A 25,750-nucleotide genomic window follows, 5' to 3' on the forward strand; every position below is an offset into this window, starting at 1 on the left:
CTCAATACTTTTGGAATCTATCACCGAATCCATACCTCTGCAAACATGCGCGGAGAAAAGGCCATTCAAGAGAGTCAAAGGCCTTGGCCGCATCAAGCGATGCCAATGCCCATTCATTGTCCGGCATCAGAGAGCTATACTGGAACACTGACTGGACTCGTCTAATATTGATGGAGGTGCTCTTACCAGGCATAAAGCCAGTTTGGTCAGAGTGTATGAGGTCTAATATAACTGAGTTCAATCTGTTGGCCAAAATTTTCGTAAAAGATCTTATAATCCACATTTACTAATGATATAGGCCGATAAGATCCACTATCTAAAGGGTCCATCTTTAGAACTATTATATTAGCCTCATAGAAGGATTCCGGCATGCATCCCCCCTCCCAAATCCCACAAAACACAGTCAACAAAAGGGGAACCAGTATCTCCTGGTATTTCCTATACAATTCGACAGGAAATCCATCTGGTCCAGGGGCTTTCCCATAGGCCATATCCTTCAAGGCATCCTCTACCTCCTCCAGAGTAAACTCAGCATCCATAAAAGCCCGCTGGGAAGGACTTAGTGTGGGAAACTCTATATTTGACAGATAATTTAGACACCCCGGGCTATCAACATCAGTCTTAGAATTGTACAATGAGCTATAATAATCATAAAAGCATTTCAGTATTTCCTCAGGAGAAGAAGCCAGAGTACCATCCGAACTGCGAATCTGTAAGATTGTGTTAGTTGTATTATGTTGACGCACTAAGTAAGCCAAAAATTTGCTTGCCTGATTCCCCATCTCGAAGTAAGATTGTCGGGCAAAAAATAATTTACGTTTAGTTTTAGTGTCAATATGCTGAGTATATAACCTTTGAGCAGTCAACCATTCCACCCTATTACTATTAGTTTGGTCAGATATGTAGGCGGCCTCCGAATCTTTTAGACGCCGCTCCATCTCGCCATCCTCCCCCGATGTCACTCGTTTAATGTAAGAGATCATAGAGGATAAACAACCCCTCAGATAAGCTTTAAGAGTGTCCCAAAATAAATTAATATTTCGGGGTTCAGGGTGGGACGAGACGAAGCAACGTAACTGATCTATCGTTCTATCAGGCGGTTTTATGAACTTCAACCAAAAAGGGTTCAACTTCCATGTCATCCTATTATTCAGTGGTCCGTATTTAAGTTTAAGAATAACCGGACTGTGGTCTGAAATCCCCCTACTGCCATGTTCAATATCATCCACCCATGTCGCTAGGCTGCTGGATCCAAAAATGTAATCTATGCGAGATAGGGAGCGTTTAGTGGAGGAATGGCAAGTATATTCCCTCGCCTCAGGATGGCGCATTCTCCATAGATCCAGCCACCCACTATGAATTGTGACAGCTGGGATTTACCCCAAGGGGGGCCCCCACTCTGTACTCCATCACCCAATCTCAATTTATCAAGATGATTATTCATGACCAAATTAAAATCTCCCATATTATAGATACACAGAATAACATATTTCTTAGAGTTGATCAGCGCATGTACAAACACAAACCGTCCCTTTGGCTCTTTCCAGGCCTCCCTGGTTTCCCACCGAACATCTTTACGTATTAACAGTGAAACCCCCCTTGAATAGCTGGTGTGAAAAGCATGTATAAACCATTGTACCCATGGTTTTTGCACACACCGAACTGTATCTCTGGTCAGGTGTGTCTCAACCAGAGCCACAATGTGAGGGCGATATTGTCTAATTTGTGAGAACACCTTAATTTTCTTTCTGGGGGGGTTTTATACCTCTTACATTCCAGGTCATACATATCAACTCAGTACCCATTCCCGCCTATCCGAATATGTCGCATAGTGGTGGCCGAGCAGAATGCAGAGATATCACCTAGATAACTAAGTTGGCATCGGCTGCGGCATTTACCTAAATAACTATAAAAACTAAAACCTTTGAAAAAGAAAGAATAGAACAAGAACCTAATAATATAGGAGCACAGTCTCACGCCCCCATCAAAAAATAAGCAAGGGGATACCATCACCGAGTACAGTGCCCGGTATTGTTGGTAACTGGATACTCGCCGAGAGAGCTCCAATTAGACCTTTGACTGAAAGGATCCAGATTAACAGCCGTCACATTAGGATTCCTTTGCAGGGGATCCCCTATGGGACCGCAGCCATTCAGTCGCCTCCATTGGATCCGTGAAGAACACGGAGGTACCTCCGTGGACAACCCGAAGCCGGGCCGGATATATCATTGAGTACACAATGTTCCTTTCCCTGAGCCGTTTCTTGACTTCGATAAATTGTGCCAGCTGCTTCTGCAGTTCCATGGAAAAGTCCGGGAAGATGGAGATCGCAGCATTGTTGAACTTGATGGGACTTTTTTGTAGTGCAAGACACAGAATGTTATCTCTGTATTTACAATTGAGGAGGCGTGCCAGTAAAGGCCGAGGCGGGGGGAGGCAAGGGTTTAGTAGGGACCCTATGTGCTCATTCAATTGCGAACACTGAAGAGAATTCATCCCCCAGGGAGGCCTTAAGCCAGTCTTCCAGGATGCTGACCTTCCGAGCGCTCAGGCAGACCAATGATGCGGATATTATTCCGACACATTCTGTTCTCCAAGTCATCCACCTTCTGTTTCCAAGCATTCATAGAGCCCGCCACTTTCGTTAATTTGGCCTCCATAGGTGTAATGATATCCTCTACCTGGGACACCCTCGTCTCCACCTCCGTAATGCATCCCCTCATGGTCTGCATATCCTGACGAAGTCTCCCCACCTTCATGTAAACATCCTCAATTTTCTCAGTCAGGGATGTCCTGGTTAGGGAGATAGCCTGCATCAATTGCTCAGATGCCTGTTTAAGGGTCAGTTCCTCCTGCTCAGTCTCTTCCTCACCCCCAGAAGGACGATTTTTACGTTGAACTTGGGAGGAAGTGTTTCTAAGAGGCCGTGCACTTTCAGAGGGATCGGGTCTTGCATACTCCTTTAGTTTTTCTGCTGCTGCTCCTGACCCTTTAAATCGACTCATGGTTAGCTGCAGTATGATTCAGTAAGACAGCTAAAGGTATATGCTCCGGAAATGCCCCACCGCGCACGGTGAGCACATCAGGACTATTAATAGATATTATAGCTCAAGCCACAGAAAGGGGGGCCACATGAAGTTATGAGGACGATGATCCGCACTATGCCAATAGAGTTCCTTGCGGCCAGGGGAGGGAGAGGGGGTCCCTACAGAGACAGCAGCAGTGGGGGGAGGGTGTACAGAGCTTCCCACAGTGATGGCGCCAGCTGGTGCGGTGATTAAATAATGGAGGGGAAGGAGCACGCAGGGCCCAATCTTTCAGGGCACTCACCGCGTGTCCCCTCTGTTCTGTCAGCCGATATCTGCACCGCCCGAGCAGCGGTACAGTGGTATGAGCCGACGCTGCAGCTCTCATAAGAATTCATTTTTGAACTTTAAATGTTAGGATTCCAAGAAGGGTGGGTTTCTACCATGGAGTCTAGATAAATTTAAGTTTTAGGGCACAATGTCTCAAGGATTTGTACTGTGCCCATGCAGCTCTGGGTCCCTGAGTTCATATCCCACCAAGGACAACATCTGCATTGGTGCTCCAGTTTCCTCCCACACTCCAAATACATATGAATAGGGAATTTAGATTGTGAGTTTTATAATTTGTGTTCCGGTCGGGTTTTCTATCTAATCTATAATATCTATGGTAAGTAGTTGTATGAAGTTTATAAAACATTAAAAATACATCATCTATATTTAGTGTACAGCTTGGACAGTGACCTGTTATATTATTAAGATTATCATCTAGTCATTACCTTTGCAGCACTCTTTAACTGATACATGGATGGATCGTCAGCAGCTTTACCAGCAGCACCTTTTGTGGCTCCGATCAGATCTCCAAGAGCCTTTGCTACATCCTTGATGGCATTGATTAGTACCACCTAAATTGGATGGAAGAAAATAAATCATTTTAACTGATTGAAAACTTGCAAAGAACCAATTCTGCAGTGTTTAATTCATGCTATTAATCCTTAGGCCTCTTTCACACTTCAGTTTTTTACAATCAGTCACAATCCGCCAGGTTTTGAAAAAAACGGATCCTCAATTTTGTTTAGAGGATCCGTTTTTTTCCCCATTGACTTGCATTAATGGCGGATTGCTGTCCGTTGCATCGGGTTTTTTTGAGGATCCGCCAAAAGTTGCTGTCCGCCACCATCCTCAAAGATTTCAAAACGGAGCTTGTAACGTTTTTTTCTCTGGCGGATCCTCCAGACACTCATTTAACCCGAAATTCTTTCTAGGTGCCGGACAAAATATATTCATTCATTCATATATTCACACACACACTCTCTCTCTCTCTCTCTCTCTCTCTCTCTCTCCATTTTCAGGATCCGTCTAAAAACGGATCCTGTGCCATCCGTTCACATCAGTTAACAACGGATCCGCTTGTCAGACTTTTTGGCGGATTTGAACTGATGCAAAAAAACTGAAGTGTGAAAGAGGCCTTATGGTGCCACAGGAAGCAGCAATACATCACAGCGCAGAAAGCCGTCTAACATATATGCAAAAACCTTTACATCAAGATGAATCTTTCATCACGAGGCATTTTCCAGCTATGTGAAATGACACAACCTTCACAAATTCAACTAAAATTTCTGCACTGATTGAAAGTTCATCTCTGATAGGAAAATACAATAAAGCACAGGAATCAGTAGTTCCTGAAAGGCATAAAACAATACACTTGCTGCTGTGCTAATGTGAAGCGGCACCAAGGTTAGAGGGATTAGGGGACCTTTTGACCCATCACAGTTAAGGTCCCCAAACACACTGGACTAAAGCTGGCCAACTAAAGAGTATGGAGCTTCATGAATACCCACCAGACACGTTATGTCAACCATTTTATTTCTGCAGAAGATAGGCTGCTGTCAGAAAGTATTTTCAGACCTTTTAGTCAGATGTTTCTATGGTAACATATGTACAATTCTAAGTATTTCATAACATTTTACACTTTTATTGACAAATTATCAAGTTTCTGCACAAACTCAATATTTACAGTGTTGACTTTATTTGTCAAGACTTCTATAATTCACCCCGGCTGCTGGATATCAGCTTCTGGGCCAAATCCTGGCTGATAACCATTCTGGTCTTATCAGTGCTTGCTTATCACAGTTTGTCCACCAGCATTTTGAAAATTAACCACAGGTTCTCAGTAGGATTGAGATCTGAGGAGTTTCCTGGCCTTGGACCCAAAATGTCAATGTTTTGTTCACACAAACTTAGTTATCACTTTTGCCTTGTGACAGGATCTATCATGCTGGAAAAAGCATCGTTCATCATGCAATTGTTCCTGGATCATTGGAGAAGTTGGAGGTTGTTTACAGTGGGTACAGAAAGTATTCAGACCACTTTAAATTTTTCACTCTTTGTTTCATTGCAGCCATTTAGTAAATTCAAAAAAGTTCATTTTTTTCTCAATAATGTACAATCTACATTCCATCATGACTGATAAAACACAGAAATGTAGAAATTTTTGCAAATTTATTAAAAGAAAGATATCACATGGTCATAAGTATTCAGACCCTTTGCTCAGACACTCATATCTAAGTCACATGCTGTCCATTTCCTTGTGATCCTCCTTGAGATGGTTCTACTCCTTCAATGGAGTCCAGCTGTGTTTCATTAAACTGATAGGACTTGATTTGTAAAGGCACACACCTGTCTATATAAGAACTCACAGCTCACAGTGCATGTCAGACCAAATGAGAATCATGATGTCAAAGGAACTGGCCAAGGAGCTCAGAGACAGAATTGTGGCAAGGCACAGATCTGGCCAAGGTTACAAAAGAATTTCTGCCATACTCAAGGTTCCTAAGAGCACAGTGGCCTCCAAATGAAAGAAGTTTGGGACCACCAGAAGTCTTCCTAGACCTGGCCGTCCAGCCAAACTGAGCGATCGTGGGAGAAGAGCCTTGGTGAGAGGTAAAGAAGAACACCAAGATCACTGTGGCTGAGCTCCACAGATGCAGTAAGGCAATGTTCAGTGATCAAAAGTAATACCACAAATGAACGGTCTCAGGATCAGGAAAATTACGGTGCTTGGCATGTCACAGGACTCATGGTAGTGCTCACCCGATCTTCCAGATGTTTTAAACAGTCTGAAGGGGGCTTCGTCAGAGAAAACGTGTAAATCTTGAGTCTTTGCATACACTTGATGTATTTGTCAATAAAGGTATAAAAACGTATAAAATATTTATAATTGTACTTCAGTAACCAAAGAAACATTGACTAAAAGATATAAAAAAAAATTGTCTCAAAACTTTTGGCGACGACAGTAAATTGTTATCTCTTGATAAGTGTAACGTTTTCTATACTTTTGCATCAGATAGGTTTTTCTAGTGTTGGTGAAAGTGGGAATAGGTAGTAAAGACACAACAAAGCTTTAGATTTTTCTGACATAATGAAAAGAAAATTCCCTCGTACCCATACAGACACTGGTGACTTGTTTCTAAACACACAGTTCTTTACCAAGCTTGGTAAAAGACAAGTGCTCAGTAAGCATCGCCGGTGTCAGTGGGGTTACGAGGGAATATGGCTTCTAACCCATAACCCCTTCATGCAGCGGCCAATTTCTGTTTTTGTGTTTCAGTCCCCCTCCCCCCTTCTTCCCTGAGCCATAACTGTTTTATTGTTCTGTTCACAAAGAAATATGAAGGTTTGTTGTTTTGTGGGATGAGTTGGACTTTTGAATGACACCATTCAATTTACCACACAATGTACATTTTAGATACCCATAACATTTATTTTTTTTCAGCCGATGGAGTGGTGTTTTGGCTTCTTTTTTGCTGGGTGAGACATTTATATTTATACCATTTTTAGATATGGTAGATGTTAATTTTTGATCACTTAGGCTGGTTTCACATTAGCGTTTTCTAGCGCAGAGCATCGTGCGCGTCCATGCACATGTGACCCTATGTTTAACATGGCGGGCGCATGGTCTAGCTTTTGCACGCGTTCGTATGCGTTTTCGTGTGCATGTGTTTTTTGTAGTGTGCCCCTAGGTGCGCCAGACGCAACCTGTTGCATTTTTGGGTCCGTCCAACGGCGTCAAAAAAAACCACATGCGCACGCAATGCGACAAATAACGCATTACAGTCTATGGGAACGCAGGCATGCACATGGACATGCGCACGCCTGCATTTGAAGTTGCATGCGTTTTAAGAGTTAATATGGCTAGAAAATGGATAAAAAAAGAATGCGCCTAAAAAACGCAAACGCATAATGCGTTTTTATTGCACACGAAGCACAGCGCTAAAAATGCTAATGTGAAAGTAGCCTTATTACAGCATTTTTTGTGGAACTGAAGTGACCAAAAAAAAAAAAAATTTGGTGACCGGGTTTGTTTTTATGTTTTGATAGAATCAGACTTTTCTGAACGCTGCGATACTACATTTTTTTTTTTTAAATCTTTATTTTCAATGGGGAAAAAGGGGCGATTTAAACGTTTAGGTTTCTATTTTTTTCATATTTTTAAAAACTTTTTTTCACTTTTCATTGTTATGTGCACACGTGCAGAAATACTGCGGAAATTTCCGCAATATTTCCGCACTACCGCCGCGGGTAAAACGCATGCAAATTCGCATGTGTTTTCCCGCGAAAAACAAGCGTTTTGCAAGCGTTTTACACTTGCGGAATGCTTGCGCATTCCAAGCGATTAGCATCGCTTGGAAATGTGATAGATAGGATGTTAAAATAATTAAAAAAAAATAAAAAAAAAATATTGCTATTTTCACCTTCCGACGGCCCCCGATCTGCTCGGCGGAGCTCCCGGAATCTTCCGATCCCAGTAATGCTTTGTGCGAAGGACCTGAGATGACGTCACGCTCGCGAGAGAGCGACGTCATCAGCGGTTATTCGCGCAAAGCATTACTGGGACCGGAAGATGCCGGGAGCGTGGTGAGAGGCGGGAAGGACTCCGGGGGCCGCCGGAGGGTGATTATACCTCTATTTTTTACAGGATTATGGTACCCAGGGCCTGGGGGAGAGTCTCCGCTTACTTTGCGCATGGTGGGCATAGCCACATGTGGAAAGTAAGCGGATCAATGCATTCCTATGGGTGCGGAATCGTCGCAATTCCGCAAAAAGAATGGGCATGCTGCGTTAGCACAGCATTGGGGAATCCCATAGGATGCGTTTTCGCGGCAATTCCACAGCGGAAAAACGCAAAAAAACACATGTGCACACAGCCTCATTGTTAGGGAACTTGAGGACGCAATCATCCGATCGCTTGTGCTATATATACAGCGCTGCAACAGCATCCCTTCATACAGCAATATCACAGTCTCCTTTGAAGCCCAACCACAGGCGTTCCATAATGACAAGCACGAGAATCATCAGCTGTCATGGCAACTCATCGGCGACCTGCGATCACGTCATGGGCACCGATGCGCGGAGGGAATGGTGCCGGCACATGTTGAATGCCGCCGTCAGAGATTGACAGCGACATTTAACAGGTTAACAATCGTTATTGTTAGCGGCAGGTCCTGGCTGTAATACACAGCAATCACCTGTCAGGTAGCCCATTGCGTGAGATCGCTCCATACAACAGCTTCCGACTTGAGCCGTACATGTATGATGGATGACCTGAAACGGATTAAGGACAACTCTATTTTTTGTTTTTTTCATTTTTCTTCCCTTTCTTCCAAGAGGTAGAAATTATTTTTCCGTCTACTTAAACATGGCTTTTTAATTTGCGGGAAGAACAGTAGTTTTGACTGACACCATTCACGTTACCATATAATGTACTTAACATAAAAAAAAAAAATTGGTGAAATGGTAAGAAGAAAAAAAATGTTGGTTTTGGGAGAAGGGTTGTTTTTTTTTCTTTTGTTATATGGTGAGGGTTGTTTTTACAGCCCTCTTTGTGGGGTAAATCACCTGGCAAATCTATTCCCCAGGTCAGTAAAATTATAACAATACCAGATTTGGGTATATATTTTATTGTTTCACAGATTACATTCCGAAGAATATTTTGAGATCACTTTATTGAATTTTTGGAAACTCTGGCGTTTCGATTTCTTTATGCCGTTTTCGAGGTCTGCTCTGGAGTCTCAATTAATTTTAGGGACCTGAGGTCTGAATATTAACGACAGTTTACCTCACGGGCTTAATGTTATATTTTCATGGATCGGATTTTTACAGATGTGTCGATACCAAAAATCTTATATTTCTTTAATTTCAGATGAAAGAAAAAAATAACAATTAGAATTAGTGTTTTTTTAACAATTTTTTTTTTTTTTTTTTTAAGTCCCATCAGGGAATTTGGATCAGTGACCGCTTGATCACGTGTATTGTACTCTGTAATACTAGATGCAGTATATAGCCAAAGGCTAGACAATATAGGTGTACCAATATGGTGGCAATCAAGGAACCTCGGAATGGCCTTGGCTACCATGACAACGCATCAGCACCCCTGAAATGTCGCGATAAGGGGTTAATCTGCTGAACAAAATAAAAATCAAGGTGTTTCTTTTCATGATTAAATCGATTTGTACTGGATTCATTTTAAGCTCTCTCTAAGGTAAAGGTGATTCTGTGGTTTCTGCTGATGACAGAGTAGCTGCTTCTTCTCTGATGATGGGGCATGACTGCCGATGTCATGCCGATTAACAGCCGACTCCCCACTGCCTAACGGCGAGAAGCTGACTGTCAATCAGCATGATGTTGGCAATTACACCCCACTGACACAGCAGCCCGGGAGAAGAAGAGCTGCTGTGCTGATGGAAAGAAGCAGAGCCAGCACTGGGTAGAACAAGCAGGTAGTTACCGACTCCCTACCTGTTAGTTTTTAGGCCCATAGCTAAATAAATAAATAAAAATAGTCCCAGATAAGCACTATAACTGACTAACTTGGGAATAACATCAAAACCATTCGCTAAACTATGAGCAGACGAGAAGCCGAATAAGCAGAATATGGAATATTAGTGCAATGGTCGCTCCAACTGCTAAGGATGAAATAGAAGCAGCAGTACTAGGAAAACAAACTGATGTCTAAAATTTTCATCAGAATGGAAGTCATTTCAGAAAAACCAAATAGAGAGGATCTGCTGACATGTCTGTTACTACAACTATGCTGTGCTGTTCCGGTTATTCCTTCTGATATAATTTAGGAATAAATCTGACAACCGGGTGTTACCATTCCCATTGTCTGTCAAACACAAGATTCCATACAGAATCTAAGGGTATGTTTCCTCGTTCAGTGTTTGCTGCGGATTGGAGGCTGCGTACAGTCGCTGCGGCCAGATGTTACAGCATAGTGGAGGGGATTTTATGAAATCCCATCTCCACTATGCGTTCAAAGACGCAGGTGGCAGACCTGCGTAACCGGATGCCATTTTAACAGCCAGATGCCATTTTATTCATATATTTCAAGTAGAAATAACAGAGGAAGAGTACAATGTAGCGCTATAAAAACGGATGCTATAGAATCTGTACTTCATAACGAATTCAAGTATTTCAGGAGAGCTGTCAGGTCATATTAAAAAAAAAAAAGAAAAATATCGCGAACTATGGGCCCTATTTCAAAAACAACGATTCTTTTACCAGCAGCATAACCAGCCCTCTTTATAGGTGCCCATCACAGTTACTGATGTTTATTACACAGCTCCTGTCACAGTTATAAAGTAGACTGTATACTGGATATTGTTGATTAGTTTACGTTAAAAAAAATATAGACGAGAATATAATTAGTGTTACCCCAGCAGATCTGGTGCCTCCTGTCTTCTTCCTTCGTGTGGATGATGCGACCTACGTCACACAGTGTCCCCCATCATAGCACTCCTACACAGGCGTACTTCTCTCTACCCAGTTGAGGGCAGAGCACTGTACTCCAGTGTGCATGCACCGGGAAAGGTCAAAGAGCCCCAGAACATGTGCACTTCAGTACCTTACTCAAGTACTCTACTCTGCCGTGACATAGAAAGTGTCATCCACATGAAGCACAGAAGGACGACAGCATCGCAAGAAAAGAGGAGGTGCCGAATCAAGACAGCGGCACCCATCGAACCCGACTGCCCCGTAGGCGATTATTATAAAAGGTCTTTTTCTTGTTTTGCAGGCTGGATTGGGAGCATATACACAGCATATTCAAATACTGCACAGTGAAGGAAATAATTATTTGATTCCATGCTGATTTTGTAACAGTCTATAATTTTAAAAGGTAGGTTAATTTTAACATTGAGAAATAGAATATCAAAAATAAAATCCAGAAAATCACATTGTATAAATTATATAATTTGCATTTTGCAGTGAGACATAACATAAGTATTTGATCCCCTACAAACCATTAAGAGTTCTGGCTCCTATTCAACTTGTTACCTGCATTAAAGACAGCTGTCTTACATAGTCCCCATTATAAAAGACTCCTGTTCACAGACTCAATTAATCAGTCAGACTCTAACCCCTACAACATGGGCAAGACCGAAGAGCTTTATAAGGATGTCAGGGACAACATCATAGACCTGCACAAAGCTGGAATGGGCTACAAAAACATAAGGCGCTGGGTGAGATGGAGACAACTGTTGGTGCAATAATAAGAAAATGGAAGAAATACAAAATGACTGTCAATCGACATCGATCTGGGGCACCATGCAAAATCTCACCTTGTGGGGTCTCCTTGATCATGAGGATGGTGAGAGATAAGCCTAAAACTACACGGGGGAACTTGTTAATGATCTCAAGACAGCTGGACCATAGTCACCAAGAAAACCATTAGTAACATATTATGCCGTAAAGGTTTAAAATCCTGCCGTGCCCGCAAGGTTCCCCTGCTCAAGAAGACACATGTGCAGGTCCATCTGAAGTTTACCAATGAACACCGGGATGATTCTGTGAGTGACCGGGAGAAGGTGTTGTGGTCAGATGAGACAAAAAATGAGCTCTTCGGCATTAACTCAACTCTCCGTGTTTGGAAGAAGAGAAATGCTGCCTATGACCCAAAGAACACCATCCCCACTGTCTAGCATAGAGGTGGAAACATTATATTTTGGGGGGTGTTTCTCTGGGCACAGGACTATTTCACCGCATCAATGGGAGAAAGGATGGAGCCATGTACCGAATAATCCTGAGTGACAACCTCCTTCCCTCCACCAGGACATTAAAAATGGGTTGTGGCTGGGTCTTCCAGCAAGATAATGACCCAAAGCATACAGCCAAGGCAACAAAGAAGTGGCTCAAAAAGATCTGCAAAGAGGAGTGGACCAAAATTCCTCCTGACATGTGCTCAAACCTCATCATCAACTACAAAAAAGTCTGACTGCTGTGCTTGCCAACAAGGGTTTTGCCACAAAGTATTAAGTCTTACTTGCCAGAGGGATCAAATACTTATTTCTCACTGCAAAATGCAAATAAATTTATACAATGTGATTTTCTGGATTTTATTTTTGATATTCTATCTCTCAATGTTCAAATTAACCTACCCTTAAAATTATAGACTGTTCATGTCTTTGTTAGTGGGCAAACTTGCAAAATCAGCAAGGGATCAAATACTTATTTCCTTCAATCTATATGAGGGCTTAAAGGTGGTGGCGTTACCACATAAGGGACAAACCTGGTGACAGATTCGCTTTAACAATGGACATGACATTATGTTACAATATAAACATGATACAGTTACATTTTCCAAGTTTTGTTACACATTATAGAATTATTCACACATGAGCCTCAAAGGACAGGAGAATATTTCCTTCACCAAACAATATGTGAGAATACAGAAAATTCAGACCTTCCACAAAAAACACCTTGTAATTGAAGGTTTTCCTTCATCCAAGTCATAGCACCAAGTCAAAATCATGAGATTTATTTTAGGCGGTGTAACTATCAAGAAATATTCAAGGCAATTTCCATTTACCTGTGTGGCCTCTATAAATGCACTGAGAACAAGGGCTCGTGCAGACACCCGTGGATCTTGGTCTGATCGCAGACCACAATGCACAGACTGTCAGCGGCTCTCCCAGCCAGAGCATCAAAGCTTCACATGTTTCTATGAGGCAGTCACACTTGGGTTGGGAGACCAGTGTCAAGTCCGTGCACTGCTGTCCATCATTGGACAGAGCCACAGAAGTCTGCATGAGCCCCAAGAGAAATTTCCCTGGTGTTCATATGCCTGTAGATAATGTTTTATTCCCATTCAGCAGATCAGTTTGCGTATGTCTCGGTAAAAAGGTTACGCATGTGGTAAAAGTAAAGCCATGCAGTGGCATATTTCACCGATAATGGCATCAGTGTTATTAAAAAATAAATATACGGTAATTCTATTTCTTACTTCTATTCACAACTTTACAGACCTCATGTCCAAATTACATGATCATCTACTGTGAGCTGCAGATGTAGGCAAGCTCCGGCATTGTGACCGACAGCTTACTGTGCATACATGAGTTGTTGAGACGGTTGTCAACTTGCGATGGCGTGCATGCAGTATGGAGAGAGGTGATGTGAGCGATGACTGTACCACTGATCCTATGACTGAAAGCCATTTACCTGGAGATTAACCCTGTATCTGCAGATAAAAGAATTTTGGTACTCTGTAAAATTCTTTTCTCGCAGCCTTCATTATGGGTTCATTTACTGCCACCTAGAGGCTGACATTAAGGATACATCATAGAAAATAAAAAGCTGACTCCTTCCCAATACGCTACATCTGGGCAGCAGACAACCAAATATACAGTTAGTGCAAAGGCAGTAAGAGGAGCAAAGCTAAGATTTCCCTATACAAAGGAGGGTGTTGCGTCCCTAAATAAATTCTATGAGAAAAAGATTTTACCTTTGTTTCGCGGTCAATTCATTGGGGGACACCGGAACCCATCTGACAATATTAAGTTGTCCCTTTGGGTGGGAAAACTAATACCGTACGGAATAAAGAAGAATAGCAATTCCTCAGGCTACTGCCCAAACAACTGCCACCTGTAGTCCCTGTCTGCTGAGACTTGCATCGCTAGACGCAAAAGTAAGAATGCCACAAAGATGTGGACAGAAGACTAAGTAGCACCCCTATCAAACAGAAGAACAGACACATGGAGGCGCAATACTCTGGAGTAGACATAAAAAAGTTATTTATCAACTTTTTGTGTGGCATGACTCTGGATTAAGTGTAAAAAAAATTCAAAGTTTAAAATTGCTAATTTTTCTGCAAATTTCACATTTTTCAAAAATAAAAGCAAAACATATCGACCAAAATTCACCACTAACAAGTACAGTGTCAGAGTTAAAAAAAAAAAAAAAAAAGCTCGGTTCCAAAGGTCACTAAGGATAGATTTTGAGTTACCACCTTATCCTGTAGGTTGCATCAAAATACAATGACTAGGTAGTAAATGACAATACTAAAGAAAAGCTGCTACTTGGAACATCGCAACACTTCTCTACAAGAAAAAGGAAGCATAAGGTATAATGCAATGGACAATAGTACTGCTGCTTTATTTAGTAGTCTAAGTGAAGTTAGCAAAACAGCAAACAGGTAGGAAGTTATACAGAGCTTTACCAGTGGAAAGAATTAAAAAGACAAAGGTATCCTAGTGAAGTGCTGTGGAGCCTTAAAACTTAAGACTGCCTTCAATAGCAAAATAAGAAAAGAGGTAAGGGGTATACAGGACACACGGGCCAAGCGTGTTATATGACTGTACCCGACAGTGCTCCGTGTTCATTTGGAATATCTTTTCCTGGCCAGGACGTCTTATTTGAAGGTAGATATAGAGCTGGAGGACGCATAAAGGAAAGCAGGAGTAAGAGACATAAGCGACACAGTTCTGATCCTCCTCCAAGGAAGTGGCTGCTCCTCTTTCTTACACTTAAATTACTAACCTGAGTTTCAGGGTCATCTGACCCCAAGCTTGCTGCCCCCAATTTCACCACCTCTGCTAGCTGGGTGATAGTGTTGGCTGATGACTGAGCAGCCTGTGCCAGCTTATCCTGGCTAGATGCTGCACCAGACACCAGCAGCTTCGTATCCTCCACCAGAGCCTTGGCAGTCTTCAGGATGTTCTCCCTGTGAGCAGAAGCAGAAAGTAAGATATCCAAGGCAGTGTGATAAAAGATTGGTTATAGAGGCTTCTCCTTCACTTTTCATCTGTTCTGATCATTGTTTCAGATCATTTTGGAAATTTGCCACTGCGGTCTATTGTTAGGAAAAGCCACCAATACCCACTTGGCAAAGTTCAGCAATCCTTCAGTGCCCTATACTGTGTACTGCGGCTTAACTCAATGGCGCCATAGTCCCTTCATTGCAACAGATCAGTAGTAAATCCCAGAGGTCAAAAATTCATCATTAATGGTGTACCCTGAGGATACGTCATCAATGTTAAAGTCTCAGACGACTTTTAGGCTATGTGCCCACGTTAGCATTTTTAAACGCTTAGGAAACTGATCCCCTTCCCAGAAAACACACGTTTTATTTCTGCACATTTCTTGCGCGTTTTTTGCACAAAAGACGCGCGTTTTTGACGCTTTTTTTCCGCACGTTTTCTGGGAACATTGGAAAAGGCTAAAAATGCTCAGCAATGCGGAAATTAATGAGCATGCTGCGTTTTTAGCCGCTAAGCGATTCTTGAGCGTTTAAAAACGCATGCATTGGCACAAAGCCAAAAACGCATGCAATTTAATATGAAGCTTCTTTTACGCGTTTCTGCAGCGTCTGAGCCGGCACAAACGCTGCGGAAACGCTTAAAAAAATGCAACGTGGGCACACAGCCTTAGGGTCTATGCAAGATGAAACTGTACTTTCTCCAACATGGCAACTTACAGAAGTCACAACACCGTCATCCAATATAAAATCAACCCAATAGAAACCAATATTTCACAGTACCTGTGGTCAGCAAAAGACTCCTTGTTCTCAGAGTTTAGTGTGCCAGCTGTGGCAAACATGATGGTTGTGTCTAGATCAGCAATAATGCCGGATACAGCCGTGCCCGCTGTAATGCAGGCTTGCGTGCCCTTGTTACCTGCCTGCAAAGCTGAAAGTACCAGAGATACCTGGGCAGAAATAGAATCAATTAGCATGGAATATTTTATTGTTTCTAACAAGGTTTAAAACTATTAATAATAATTAACTGCACTAAGTGAACATGACCATAAAAAAAAAAAAAAAAACCCTCAAAAAATAAATTATTTTGCCTATTGCAATAAACATTTTTTTAAGGATATAAAGAGATCTTTAAAAAGCTGCTGCCATCTCAGACATTTATGGCATATCTGCAGATTATGCCATAAGTGTCTAATAGATGTAAGTCCCAGGTCTTGCACCACCAAGAATGATGAATTGGGGGTATATGTGCAGATTTGTCTGTTTACGTCTGTGAGAGTTCCAAAAATTGCTGAGCAGGTGTACTTGACAATATGTTTAGGATTCCCATAGAAGTGAATGGAAAGAGCTGAACAAGTGCAGAGCAGTCTTCTCAACATGGGTGAATGTCTAAACACTTATTACTAACCCACAACATAAAAGATGAAAAAAAGGAACTTCTCAAAATTCATTTCTTATAGATCGTTCTCACAACATGCCGACATAGTGGTGCACTACTCAAAGAACAGAAGCGCAAAGCTTGATCTCAGAAAAAGACACAGAACGAGTGGCACTAACCACACTGCGCCAAGAAAAATCCAAAGACAGAGACAGCTATAAACCCACAGACAGGCAGCGGCTAGCGTTTTCAGGTTTCCTCACACTTCTATGATGTTGTTGGTCTCTGGATTTTAATAAAATGACAAACTCCTTGTACAGTTTGCCGAGCGTCACTTGCTCGATGCCTTTTTCTGAAACCCAAATGTTTAAAATGTTGCAGCCGGTGACATTTTATTTCTCTTTAATGAAAGAAAAATTAATTTTGATTAAAGTTGTCTAAACTGCATTAAAAACATCAACTTCAAATCAAAGATTAACTTCAGTTCTACTAATTTATAGGGAAAAAAAAGAAACCAAGCAAAAAAGAGAAAAGTCTACTGAGATGGAGCAGCAGATTGGAATTGTTTTATATACAGTACTGTGCAAAAGCTATAGGCTGCAAAGTGAGAGTGCAGCAAAAAATGCAAGTTTCAATAGTTTATCTTTATCAATTAACATAATGCAAAGTGAATGAAAAAGTAAAAATCTAAAATAAATTAATATTTGGTGTGACCACCCTTTGTCTTCAAAAAGGCATACATTCTTCTAGGTACACTTGCACAAAAAAATGGAAAATTGGCGTTCCAGCTCCTTAAAATCACGAATCTTTATTAATTCATAAAAATAAACAATGATGAAAAAACTCCTCTAATATGGACCAAAAAGGGGGTAGAGAAAGGTGTATAGCGATGCGTTTCGATCTATATGTAGATCTTTATCAAAGGTACACTTGCACAAAGTCAAGGATTTTTTTAAATTATAGTCTGGTATGAGTAACCAATTACACCAAACAGGTGATAATGTTCATCATTTTCATATGTAGATGCAATAAGTAATTAATTAAAACCAAAACAGCTGGGTAGGAGACCTAAATCCAGGCGAGTAACAGCCCATTGATGACAGTTTCATGTCAGAAGTCATACACCACTGGCAAAACTGAGCACAGCAAAACAACAACAAAAACAAAAAACAAGGTAGTTCTACTGCAACAGCCAGGTCTCTCCCAGGCAAAGATTTTAAAGCAGACTGGGGTTTCTAGATGTGTGGTCCCATACTCTTGTGAAGATGCACCAAGAAATGGGCAACGCTGAGGACTGTAGACGCAGTGGGTGGTCTCAGAAATGTGTTTACTTCCCTTCCAAAAATCACAAGATGTCCAGTAGTGCTCTCAGCTAAGAACTGTCCGCAATCAGTGGGACACAGCTACATCTATTCACTGTTCTGAGAATTCTTGCTAGAGGTGGTTTTCATAGGAAAATTACAGCCAAAGAGCCGTATACCTCCACCAAGAAAACAAGGCAAGTAACCATGCAAGAAAACATAGGAACGGGTGCAGAAAAATGGCAGCAGGTGCTCTGGAGTGATAAGTTCAAATTTTAAATATCTGGCTGCAAGAGAAGGCAGTTTGTTTATGGAAGAGTTGGAGAGCTGTACTATAATGATTGTCTGCAGACAACCGTGCAGCATGGTGGAGGTTGAATGCTAGTTTGGAGATTGCATTATAGCAAATGGATTAGTGGATGTAGCCAGGATTAATAGTGTCGTCAATGCTGGGAAATATAGGCAAATATTTACCAATTATGTAATAGCATCAGAGAGGCGTCCAATTGGCTGCAAATATATCCTGCAGTAGGGCAACACACCAAAATTACAGCCAACAACAATAAGAATTATCTTCAGTATAAAAAACAAGGAGCCCTGGAAGTGATGACATGCTCCTAACAAAGCCTTTATCTCAACACCACTGAGTTGTCTGGGATTATATAAAGAGACAAAGATTTACGCAAATCTACATCTACAGAAGATCTGTGATTAGTCCTCCAAGGACTTTGGAATAATCTTCATGCCGACTTCCTTCAAAAACTGTGTGCAAGTGCATCTAAATAAAATGATGCTGTCTTAAAAGCAAAGGCTGGTTAAAACTAAAAGAGAAAGAGCGCAATAGGGTCTTACCCAGGTAAGGCTGGTTTCACATTAGCGCATTTTCAGCGCGCGCACGGCCGGGGGTAGCTCCGCCCCCGATCCGGCTCTCTGCCCGGCGTGCCCGCCCCTTCCTTGTAGCGCCGCCTCCTAGCGGACAGCGGCGCCTGCGATCGGCGCACCCTATCTTTAGCATAGGGTGCGCCGATCGTGCGCAGGCCGTGCGCTAGTTGCGCTTTGACCTGCGCTGCGCACTTTTGATGGTGCGCCGTGCGCGCCAAAATCAAACTTTTCGGATTTTGGCGCGCACGGCGCACCGTCAAAAGTGCGCAGCGCAGGTCAAAGCGCAACTAGCGCACGGCCTGCGCACGATCGGCGCACCCTATGCTAAAGATAGGGTGCGCCGATCGCAGGCGCCGCTGTCCGCTAGGAGGCGGCGCTACAAGGAAGGGGCGGGCACGCTGGGCAGAGAGCCGGATCGGGGGCGGAGCTACCCCCGGCCGTGCGCGCGCTGAAAAAGCGCTAGTGTGAAACCGGCCTAAAAGCGATATAGTTCAAGCTGTTATACTCACCAATAGCAGGAGAGTTGGAGGCATAAAGGAATAGAAGTCAAAGCTGCTGCACATCCAAATGGCCACTCCGTGACCATAAATCATCAGATATCAAAGAAATAATTTTCGGATTAACCGTGCGCTGCTAGACAAAACGACTCCTTTCCAGATTGTGTACTTGTATACTTTTATTTTCCCAACGCGTTTCGAAGTTTCAAACTTCTTCCTCAGGGGATGATATGTACCTATCATCCCCTGAGGAAGAAGTTTGAAACTTCGAAACGCGTTGGGAAAATAAAAGTATACAAGTACACAATCTGGAAAGGAGTCGTTTTGTCTAGCAGCGCACGGTTAATCCGAAAATTATTTCTTTGATATCAAAAGCAAAGGCTGGTCACACCTAATATTGATTTGATATAGATTTCTCTTTTGTTCATCAACTTTTCATTTTGTTAATTGAGAAAAATAAATTAGTAACACTTCGAATTTTGAAAGCATTCTTACTTTGCAGCATTTTTTCCATGGCAGTGTAAAACTTCAACAAATGATCTAGAAGACTTTGTTGTACCATTTGTTATCAAATATATACATTTTAGCTGAAATTAGTGTTTGACAGATCAATCTGGCCTGTAATACACAAGATCTTCTAATCGCCAACTATGCAGCGTATTCTGTAAGGTCACCTTTTCTGTCACAGCTCGGGCACACTCAATCAGTTCCCGCTTAGTGTAACTATCAGATGGGCAGATTTGCAGGGCTCCAGCTTTCTGCACCAAAAATATACAGCCATGTCCCAAGTCCTGAATTCTTGTCTTGATCTGAAACCCAACCTGCAAAAGAAAATTTCAGAAATAAAGCGGGAGATCAGAGTTACAACGACAAATAAGCAATGTATCTGAAGAGCAGAATTAATTAGACCGCTTATGTTACCTCTTTAGGTTCTGCTGTGGCAGCAGCCATTCGACCCTGGACAGCTAGACTTCCATAGTCACTGGTCACCTGGGAAGCCAAACCGCCAAGCTCCTCTGGATTTGTTACGGATTTTGTCATCTAAAGATAAAAAAATAATATTCATCTATCCATATCCTTTCCAAAATTTTCTTTTCAGTAAAAATATATTAAAAACTATATAATATTAGAGATATGTATTTAAGTGGTTGTCCAGTACTTTACATTGATGGCCTATACTTAGGATAGATCATTATCATATTGGTGGGTGGTGTGACACCTGTCACCCCCACCAATGACCAGATCTTCTTTGGGCAGACTGATGTGATCAGTTGCGGAGAAGAGCTGCACTGATCTGCAAACTTTATAGTGGACACAGCAGGGTATTGCAGTTCCATGCCTATTCATGTGAATAGGGTTGGATCTGCAGAACCCTGCTGTGGCCACTATACAGTTCATGGAGCTTTGTAGTTCTGCTCCGCAAGTGATCACATCCTCCTGCCCCCGATGTCAATAACAGCTGATCATCCTGATTGTTGGGTGTTATGAATGGGTCACCGAGGAGGAGAGCAGGCCCAGGCTAAGCCACAGAAAACCAGAGAGGTTGATAACTAAGCGGATTGCAGACCCCTGATCCTATCCACACAACTAGCAGTAGCCATGAAGCGTACCTACGATGATCCTAGACACCTCAGCACAGCCGGAGAGCTAAATAAGCCTAAAGCAAGAAAGGGGAAATCTAAACTGCCCCAGAGCAGACCCCAAAGGAATAGATAGCCCCCAAACATATATTGTCGGTGAGACAAGATTAAAACACAAACACAGGCAGGAAAATAGACTGAGCAAATGATGGGGCCCACACTGACTAGACAGGACAGGAAAGGAAAGACACTGTCTGCAGTCACGCAAAAAACCCTGCAAAAAGTCCAACACGTCTGATGCACAAAAACACTGAAGTCGCATGACTTCGCCCCCCACTATATCAGCACTCTGGTATTTTCTGAAAGCAGAGCAAAAAGAGACAAATCTAACAGGGGACAAAACAAACAGGCACAAGCAGTAACATATGGGCGGTGATTCAGCACAGCCCCAGCCGGAGCTGGCTGACCCGCACAAAACAGAGATAGACAAAACCACATCAAATGCAAACAGAATAGCTAATGAACCACTTAGCTGAACATGCAGGGACAGAGCTGGAGACATCAGACCTCAGGAGGCACTGGAAGAAAATCACCAGCAGGGATAGAGGGAATCAGCTGTCTTAAATCCCAATCAGAAACTCCAGATCTCCAATCGTCTTCCTCATTATCAGATGGCAAGCCTCTGTCAATTACCTTCAGTAATCACCAGAGGGAAGCCAGAGAGAGAATTCACAACAGTTGGGGGGGCCAGGTGTCGCAACACCAACAATCTGATACTGATGACCTACCCAAAGGATACGTCATTAATATAAAAAGGACTGGATAACCACCTTAAATTAAAAAGGCATGGATGTAGAGACATGCAAATAGAAAGTGAAGGAGTCCAGCTCAATAAAAATGTTCTTCTTAATAGAGATAAAATTCATACAAAGGACATCTTTGACCAGATTACTTTTGTACGAAATAAATCTGAATAAAGAAGAACCTGTTAGAAAGGGAAGGAGTCCAGCTCAACTATTTGCATTTTTGGGCAGTGTCCGAGCTCTGAATGGTCAGGAGAAAACCAATGGTGAGCTGGAATTGTTATTACATGTACAAATATACAATCCATGGCTATGCAAAGGAAAAAATAAAGCAAAATATTGAAAGTCCTTTGACAAATAGGAAGCTTTTGAAACTACTTGGGTCTCGTCAGACGTGGAGGACCAGAATGGCAAACGAACCACATATGCACACAAGGACGTAGGATTGGTGCTGTAAATAAGACAAAAGGGCAACGTCTTGTGAGACATACATCTCACACTACTTTATAATTCTTATACTCCTCTGATTTGTTTTCTTCCACATTCCTTCTTACCATCTCTTGGGCAGTTACAGCGATTGCCTTGGAGTATTTCACACCAGTGGTTTGGTAATCCACAAAAGTCCCTGTGGGTTCTGGAGGAGTCCCTTCATCAAGCTGAAATCATAACATTTATATTTGATCAAACTTTCAATATAAACCTTTGAAGACTTTCCATATGGCTAAGCTCTTCAGCATCTAATGAAAAGAATCTATGATAGGATAAATCAGCCTGCTCTCTTGGGTAGCTGCAGTAAGGGGTATGCTGGCCACTACTATTCACAATATTTCTTGAAACACAAATAACTCCAGAACATATACATTTAGTAGTATACACATACTCAATAGAAGGCAGGAATCCCTTTCCCGCCATGCTAGATGCATTAAACAACGTTCCTGCCATTACTACATAGAATTACCTTGCTCATGGCATCCGCAATGGAATCTACCATGCCTCCCACCATGCCAACTTCACTGGCAGCCTCATTCAGAGTAATCATAAGGTCATCCACGGCTTCCTTCATCAGTTGGGTAGCCTCTGCAATGGCGTCATGTGTGTGGGATGCCTGTGAAAAGTAGATATATAATGCAATGTTTGGAATCATAGTCAAATATTTATACTTTATTCAAGGTGTTACAGGCAAAGTAACAAAAATATGTGGATGCTTTTCAGGATGGCCTCAAAATAGACAGGACTGGCATTTAAAAGCTTCTGGATGCTTAAAGGGGTTGTCCAGAACGAATTTATTTTATTTATTTATTTTTTTTACTACAGACTGAAAAACAAAATAGACAGGTAGCTGCCAATGGAAGCAACTTCCTGCCTGTCCTACTTGTCACCTGCTCAGATCGGTCACCGACTGCTCCTGCCGGGAATTCAGTTGCTTCACGTCAACAGAGCAGCTCTTCTTCTGTCAATGGGATGTGCCGCTGATGTCATGGTGATTGACAGCCGGCTGGCAACCTGCAGTTAGTTAGGCAGCAGGGAGCCCACTGTCAATCAGCACGACGTCAGAAGTCATGTCCCATCATCAGAGCAGAAGAGAAAGTGCTGTGACGACTCTGTGCTGGCAGAGATTGGTAGTAAAAAAATTGGTCTTGGACAACCGCTTTAATGTGTTTCATCTTGCAGGGCTGCACTAAGCCCCAAAGTCTCTGTAATCTATAGATCCCCATCTTACCCAGTCTCAGACAGGCCCGGTATTTGATGAGATGTATAATTCTGTCTGCAAAGTGATCAAGTCAGGTAGAGACAAAAACATATTGGCCTTCATGTTTACAAAGTAAGACCAAAACGTTAGATAATCTCCTTTCTTTCCAATCTCATCTCAGTCTACTCCAATATTTGGATATGGTTAGCTTAGTTCTCGTTGAGAGTCCATACTTGAAATGAATATGTTACATATCAATAATCTGGCAATACCCTACTCAGTATAGTACGATTTGCAGGTTCGACTTAAAGGGGTTGTCTGGAAGTGATGAGCAGGCGTGCTCTGCTAAGGTATTATCCGAGCATGCTAATTGAGTGTTTTCTGCGCGCTCGAAAAATATTTTCAAGTCACTGCAGCTGTATGTCTCGCAGCAGTTTGACAGCGGCAACACATGCCGTGAATGCCTGTTTTTTAAGCAATCCCTGTATATGTTGCATCTGTCGGAACAGCCACAAGGCATGCAGCTGCAGGGACTCCAACATATTTTTTGAGAACGCAGAAGTCACTTGGTTAGCACACGAGCATGATCGGGATAACACTTTATCAGAGCACGTTCGCTCATCACTATTGACTGGTCCAGACGGTAAGTCTGCAGTTACTCTGTGTGACTGCAGACTTATGAATACCGCCAGTGCATGCTCTGTGCCCTGCAGAGATTTGAGGGTTTCTGAGCCGGGACCGGAGAGTATATATGAGTTATACATACTCCTGGCCAGTGGGCGCAGCCTCGCTCTCCATACTCTTGTATTGAGCAGAGGCCGTGCCCCTAGTCGGTCACATTACTAGAGGGGATGCAGCCTCGCACTATAGACGTGTATGGAGCAAGGCCACGCCATTAGACAGGCTCTGGCCTGGATTATGTATAACACAAACATACCCTCCGATCCCAGGTCGGAAATCGGCAAATTGCTAGGGGGATTTATAAAACTGCAGTCCCACAGAGTGACTGCAGACTTATCGATTTGGGCTGCACAACCCCTTGAAGATTTTTAACCTAAACACCACTCTTATTATGTAAACATGGCTGTAGATTATATAGCGAGTTTCTCCTCTACAATATGCAAATGGTCTCTTCAGAGAGGAAGAGGACTTGAACTCTAGCGCCACCTATTGGAAGTAGCAATCCTAAAAGTCAATATCAACCCTTTAACAAGTCTTGCAAATCAAGCAGAAAATTAAATGCTAAGCACAGAAAAGAAGCCTTACATACCTTGGGGTTTCCACCACCCTCCTTGGCTGCATAAAGCATCTGGAGGGCAGACTCTGCTAGTGTCTTGGTTTGATCCAGTACTGTCATCTGTTGCTGATGGTCCAGGATTTTGGAAACCAGCCCAACGGCAGCTTGAATCAATGGCTCGAAATACCGGGCTAGCTGGGTGACCTGTTTTAAATTGAAGAAAAAAAAATGTCCAGGCCTTACAAATTCAACTCTGCCGAAAACCCTTCTAAGAAAGAGTCCAATAACCTGCTATGACATAAACAAACATCTGTGTGAAAAAGTCATGTCATGGGCTTTGACCATTTTCAGTGACACAAGCAATACGGAGATATGCAATGCTCTCAGACATCTTTATATAAGATTCTGCCTTCATCCAACATTTTTAGCAGCATAGACTGGTGGACCAACATCTGTTGGCAACTGCTGATAAAACACATGGCTGTAAGTTTACAAGTTTATAAGGCCATGTCTCTCAGCATTAGGTTAATATAGGGATTTTCTTTATCGCCTTATTGGGGGACACAGAATACCATGGTGTATGCTGCTGCTGCTAGGAGGCTGACACTATGCAAAAACAAGAAAATTAGCTCCTCCCCGGCAGTATACACCCACCGACAGGCACCAAGCACCTCAGTTTGTGCTTAGTGTCTGTAGGAGGCGGACCGGGATCTCCCCAGATCCGCAGTTATTAATCCAATTTTTCCTTTCAGGGTTTAGTTTGAACTTTTTAATCCTTTCTTCTTTTATCTTTTAGGTTTTTTCCGTTGGGAAACAGGGTAAACTTATCACCCTGATTTCCTATATTGTGCGGCTGAGCGAGCAGTGTGGTGTCACCCACATCGCAACTCTCAGTACCGCAGGCAGGACTTTTCCCTATCACCTTCCGGTGATAAGGGTTGTGGACAGGTGGCTGGTCCTTGCCGAATCCCCCTCCTCACCCCTTTCTCGGGACAGGGCTGAGAGGAAGACGGCGATCGCAGGTGTTTCAAACCGTCTTCTGCAGGATGCGGATACAGAGAACTCCCTTCCCCCCAGCGGCCTGCCGTTTCCCCGTGGGCCCCTGTGGTCATCCTCTTCAGGGACGTCAGGTAAGTGCCTGTACGTTCCCTCCGGCCCCGCATAGGCTTCAGTGCATGGGAGAAGTTGGACCTTGGGATTACAGGTCCACAGTTTTTGAATCTCCCGCCCTTTCTGCCGGCCGCGCGCTCACACAGCTGTTTGCGTCCCTTCCCCTTTTCTCGTCAGGGAGACTTTGGGGATCTCTTCACTCACCGCCGCAGCGTCGC

The 25,750-nt window shown here is 42.7% G+C and overlaps 1 protein-coding gene across 2 annotated transcripts in view; it reads right to left on the reverse strand.

Moving 5' to 3' along the window:
• The window catches only part of TLN2 (talin 2), a 320,242-nt gene that overhangs the window by 42,802 nt on the left and 251,690 nt on the right, over window positions 1-25,750 (reverse strand). For both annotated transcript variants that reach the window (XM_073579419.1, XM_073579418.1), the window contains 8 exons: window positions 24,456-24,626; window positions 22,454-22,600; window positions 22,050-22,151; window positions 20,034-20,153; window positions 19,787-19,933; window positions 15,838-16,004; window positions 14,838-15,021; window positions 3,803-3,928 (listed from right to left, as the gene is read on the reverse strand). In XM_073579419.1, the coding sequence (XP_073435520.1) occupies window positions 3,803-3,928; window positions 14,838-15,021; window positions 15,838-16,004; window positions 19,787-19,933; window positions 20,034-20,153; window positions 22,050-22,151; window positions 22,454-22,600; window positions 24,456-24,626 (1,164 nt within the window). The remainder of the gene's footprint in view (window positions 1-3,802; window positions 3,929-14,837; window positions 15,022-15,837; window positions 16,005-19,786; window positions 19,934-20,033; window positions 20,154-22,049; window positions 22,152-22,453; window positions 22,601-24,455; window positions 24,627-25,750) is intronic.

The sequence above is a fragment of the Dendrobates tinctorius genome, unplaced genomic scaffold (genome assembly GCF_039654945.1).
Source record: "Dendrobates tinctorius isolate UK_male_01 unplaced genomic scaffold, ASM3965494v1 ptg000062l, whole genome shotgun sequence".
In the NCBI taxonomy this organism is placed as follows: Eukaryota; Metazoa; Chordata; class Amphibia; order Anura; family Dendrobatidae; genus Dendrobates; species Dendrobates tinctorius.